Genomic DNA, 5,073 nt, shown 5'->3' with positions numbered 1-5,073 from the left:
GCTCCGGGAACTGCGTGGAGCGCTTCATCGCCACCAGCCAGTTAATCCTGAACCGGCTGGAGCAGACGCAGAAGTCCAAGTCGGCCTTCTCGGAGAGCCTGTCGGACTGAGCGGGACCCGCGCCCTGGGGGGACCCCGGCCCAGCCCCCCGCCAGGCTGGACCCCCGGCCGCGCCGGCTCCTGGTCACTCTGCTGCCCGAACGAGCCAGGATCATCAGCTCTGGGGGTTAGGATTTAATTACATGCCAGTCTTGGGGAAGTTGCAGCCAGATGAGAGTGCACAGCAGAGGCACAGCCGTTCCTCCCGGGTGCGAGGTGCTGCTCCTGGCCCTGCAGCCAGCAGCTCCCTGTGCTGGGACTCCAGGGCTACGGATGCTACACAGATGCGTTTGGAACACCCCTGCTCAGCTGAATGGAGGGGTGGTGACACTCACGGCAGGGGATGCTCCTTGTGCTGATGGGAATCTGGGCTCTGGGTGAGTTCAGCCTGCAACTGCTGCCTTAAACCGTGCTGCACCAGAGGATGGACCCTCCGGGGTGGATGCTAAGAAGCCCTGCAGGTGCCATCACTGTGCAGGCCGGTAGAGGTGTCCTCAGCAAGAAGAGCTTCTTGGGCACAGTGATCACCCCGGGCAGTGTCACTGCTGGAAAACACTTCCATAGGTAAATCATTTCTGTGGCCAAGTGACACATTTTCAGATTGCAGCACATCTCTGTCAGCACTGACGTGCTCCATTAACTGCTCTCCCCTGGTCAATGTAATAAATATTAACTGAGTCAATTTTTAACATGAAATTCTCCTTTGTTCAGGCAGATGACTAACAAGAATCAAAAATCTGGCCTTATCACTCCCATTCCTTCCCCCTGTTCCTGTTTATTGCAAAATTAGTAGCGAGGGAGGCACAATTGTCTTCTGAATTCTAATTTATCAATTAATTTGGTCCCATGAGTCAAACTTGTTTCTAGGAGAGGCTGTGGCCTTTCCTTCTCTTTCCCCAGAGGGTTAACAGCTTCTGGTGTCCTCTAAAGAAGTTTAGTTAGAGACACTAAATGCAGGAAATTAATAACCAGCTACTTTATAACCTCGTGCACGTTTAAGGGAGACCCTATGGCTGTGTCTTCTGGCCCTCTGCACCCAGGACACAGGACCTAACTGGAAAAACAACAAACCACCAATCCACCCTCTAAAAAGGCAGTTCAGCAGTGTTTACAAACAGCATGACTCTGGGAAGCCTGGAGAGGCCCACGGACCATGGCTTGGAGCTCTACACAGGAACCTGGCAAAGTAGTTCTGCACAGATCCATGTGCCATGGTTGGCTGGACAGGGGGTGTGAGTGCCTAACACCTGTGGCTTGTAGCCAGCAGCCTTCCTGGGAAGGAATTCAGGGTGTGTTAAGCAGAACTATGTAGATAGAAACCCATGTAAATGAGGACACAGATGTCTAGTTATCTTTCAGAAACTTGCCTCAATAGCTAAGATTTCTTAGGTCACTCCTCTTCCCACTGTGATTCCCTTCCCTGTCCCTACAGAGTTTCTCTCAAGCATCCACACAGTTTCTCCTACCCCTGTAATCCTTCAGGGCTTGCAGCCCTGGCCCAGTTCTCAGAACAAATACATCACTAGCCACTTGGTAACTGAAGAGATCAGTTTTTAATAGAACACAGTAAAGCAGGTGCTTCATCAGCCTGCACAGCAGACATGTGAAGAGCTTAGTCCCTCCCTAAGAGCCACAGTAGCATGTGGCAGCACCACTGAAATTTTCCAGTTTTGGCTGTATTCTGTTCTTGGATTTGAATCTGTAAATAAATTCTAGCAGAGTGAGCAAAACAACTACTTGACAGAGGAAATGTTTAATATTCTGGGTATGTCATCTTTGAAGCCAGACATCCCTCTTCTCTCAGTAGAATCTTAGCACCATGTTAGATCATTTTGTAACTGCTGATTTCCAAGTATACTGAAAAAAAAAAATGCTGTGAGGACTCCCCAAATGCATTCAATAAGGGTTAACACTGTGTTAGTATTGCAGGCCTCTAAGCAGCAGAGAGGCTCAGATAGGCAGTTGAATTCTTTATGTAGAAGAACAGTGAAGAGGCACCAGATCCCAGAACTGGGCAGTTCTCAGGGCTCCTGTCTGTAGCTGCAGGAAGCTGCTGTCCCTGTCAGCCTCTTGGCAATAGCAGGTCACCCATCTCATGCCTGGGGCAGGAAAGCAGTAAGTGCCAGCTCCTGCTAGTGCAGCAGCAGCTGAGGCAGCATGTTCAACCTTACCATTGAGCTGCTCAGCAGTGGGAGCAAAAAACTGGTAGTTCAGAGGCTTCCTCACACACTTTGACCTTTCTCCTCCTCTGGGCTCTGACAACCTTTGTCCTCTGAGGGCAGAAGGGGCTGGTGCTGACATGACTGATGTCTGTCTGTGCTCCTCCACATGGCGTGCAGGTCTGCCCTGCCTTGCTGCAGGAAGAGGGGCAGGAGGTCGGGGGTGAAGGGCACATCCCTGAAGGCATGCAGGAGGAAGATGCCAGACACTATGGTGAGGAAGCCACTGATGGTGCCGATGATGTTGCCCAGCACCATGTGCTGCCACTCCTTGAAGAGGATGGCAGAGCATGTCATGACTGCTGTGGTGAACAGCACGTAGTAAATGGGTGTGACCACCGATGTGTTGAAGATGTCCAAGGCTTTGTTCAGATAGTTGATCTGGACACTGATGCAGATCACCAGGCACACCAGGAGCACCCAGCCCAGTGGTTCTTTCAGGACTGGCTTCCCAGAGAAGAGTTCTTTCAGGGCAATCCCCAAGCCTTTGACACAGGACACAGAAAGGGAGCCGATGGCAGAGCAGACCAGAACATAAACCAGGACGTTGCTCTGTCCATAACGGGGTCCAGCCACAAAGATAAGCAGAAGGGAGCTCACCAGGACACACACAGCAAATACAATAAATCCTTGGAGAGAGAAGAATTGAAGAGCTCTATCAGAAAACAGCACCAGTGACAGAGGTAACTAAACAGCAAGGTGAGATGGAGGATGGGCAGGTAACTGTCCCCACTGAGTCTGTCCTTCTAGCCTCCACCTGTAGGGACAGGAGTTGGGAAGCAGAGCTGGTCTCCAGCCTGAGCAACGTTGCAGATAACACAGCAGCTCTGTACAGTGCTGGTCAGCACTGCCCCCACGCCTGCCCATCAGGGGGCAGAGCTGCCCATGCTGGAAGGAGTTGGGGCACAGCCACACTCTCCAGTACTAGTGGAGGTGGGGGGCTTCTCTTTTGAGCTAGTTAAGTAGGTGTAAATTATTGTAGCATAAGCATTAAATGCTGTTTGACTGTCACCAACCTTTCACATTTAGAGCACGGGGACCCCAGCCTTTTCCCACCACAGAAGGCAGCCACAAGCTATCCTGGACACAGGTAATGTTTCCTCCACTGGTGTGCAGAACAAGGAAGAGCTCAATTACCCTTTAGTGCAGTCCTTCCCAATCTAACCACGTTGTCTTCTACCTTTGACTCTCATTTCCAAGCCTAAAATGTTGACAGGAGCCATGTTATTTAAGTACCTGGGTCTTTCAGCTTCTCTGCCATTGACTCCAGGCTGGAAACCTCTTCTTCCTGTGGAGCATGGATCACCATCACTGTGGAGCCAAGGATACTCAGGATGCAGCCAATCTTCCCATGAACATTCAGCTGCTCATTCAGAAAGGTGGAAGACAGAACTGCACTGAAAGATAGTAAAAAAAACCAAAGCCAATTAGGCTAAAGGATGGAGTACCTGAGGGAAGAGACAGAGGAAAGCAGAGCAACTGCTGTCACCACTCGGGGGTGGCAGGTGAGGTAAGGGTGTTTCTGAGGCTGCTTACCTAACAAGGACACTTAGAGCACCCAGTGGAGTTACCAGCGTTGCAGGGGCAAAGGCATAGGCAGCAAAATTTGCTGCTTCTCCAACTCCCACTGCAAGAGAAACTTGTCAGGTGAGCATCAAAGTAGGAGCAATTTGGCATAATACAAGTTTGAATGCAGTCATAAGAAAGCCTCAGTTTCCACCTGAGCATCCCATGACGTATGTGGTGCAAGCAGGAGCCCAGTACTTGGGAAGGGAAGGCTCATGGTTATGTATAGTGATCCTTAGTCACACATGGCAGCTGAGCTTAGTAACCACAGAAAAATATTTCCATCATGTTCTCCAAGCTGAAAGGAGTTTGGGCCTGTTCTGTATTTCTAAATCATGTTCTTCTGGAACAGCTTTTTAAGGGTAAATCAAGTACAACTGGTCATTGACTTTGAAAAGTGTAAAACAGAGCTGCTGAAATTGTAACACTGAACCCATGGTGCTGGATGTACTGTTCTAACTATGTCATCTGGGCAGGCCATTTCAGAAGCACTTAAGCAAACCCAATTAGACCAGTTCCTCAGCTCCTGTTTAGCAGGGAAACCTGGTAACACATGAGACTTAAGAATGTTTTAGCGTTGTAATGAGATCAACAACATCCTCAGACACTGAGACAAAAATCAAGCCAACAATGGTCGTAATAATAAAGCATGTAAAAAACTGAGAACAAGGACACTCTCAAGTGTGTCTTGCTAGAGTTTCAGAGCAGGTACTTACTGCACAGCAGCCCTGCCCACCAAAGCCATTCCCGCAGGTACGCGTGGCCTCCTTGCCCTAAGTGTGGGAGAAAGAATAACAAGAAACCTCAGATGAAACTATACCAAAATAACTTAATATCCTGCCAGCACTGCCTTGCAGAAGAAGAGCAGAAGCAGCCTGATGTGCCCTCTGAGCAAGGCTGCCTTGCTCTGCCTGCCTTGTCACACACTGGCCTGACCCTGACGTGGGCAAGCGCCGATTCTTCCACCCTAAAAGCAGGGATTCCAGCCCCTTCTTCCCCCGCGTGTGGAAGGCGGCAGCGCCAAGCCCGGCTGAGCGGCTGTGGAAGCGTCTGTGTTGGCTACAGGCGATGTCTGACAACCCCTGAGGACAAAACCAACTTCCCAACCCAAAAGGGCCCGCGAGCGGGAGGGAGGCGGCCCAGGCCCGGCGCTGAGGGGCCTGAAGTGTCCGGGAACCGCGTCCCCGGG

General features: G+C 50.6%; 2 protein-coding genes across 2 annotated transcripts in view; one reads left to right on the top strand and one right to left on the bottom strand.

Annotated features, from left to right (window-relative positions):
* Positions 1-5: 5 nt before the first annotated feature.
* Positions 6-110, top strand: TIMM8A (translocase of inner mitochondrial membrane 8 homolog A (yeast); the record flags this gene model as incomplete). The annotated part of the gene is made up of 1 exon (XM_009997193.1): positions 6-110. A coding segment is annotated over one exon (105 nt), but the record flags the coding sequence as incomplete, so codon positions are not given.
* A 2,211-nt stretch (positions 111-2,321) lies between these two features.
* Positions 2,322-5,073, bottom strand: part of LOC104388331 (magnesium transporter NIPA2-like) — a 4,029-nt gene continuing 1,277 nt past the window's right edge. Inside the window, exons 2-5 of the mRNA XM_009997192.1 lie at positions 4,601-4,657; positions 3,855-3,945; positions 3,555-3,715; positions 2,322-2,947 (exon numbers count right to left, since the gene is read on the bottom strand). Of these exons, the coding sequence (XP_009995494.1) occupies positions 2,322-2,947; positions 3,555-3,715; positions 3,855-3,945; positions 4,601-4,657 (935 nt within the window). The remainder of the gene's footprint in view (positions 2,948-3,554; positions 3,716-3,854; positions 3,946-4,600; positions 4,658-5,073) is intronic.

Source organism: Chaetura pelagica, unplaced genomic scaffold (genome assembly GCF_000747805.2).
Source record: "Chaetura pelagica isolate M959 unplaced genomic scaffold, ChaPel_1.0 scaffold344, whole genome shotgun sequence".
NCBI lineage: Eukaryota > Metazoa > Chordata > Aves > Apodiformes > Apodidae > Chaetura > Chaetura pelagica.
Note: the sequence above shows the minus strand (reverse complement) of the source record. Positions and strands in the feature narration are given on the sequence as shown.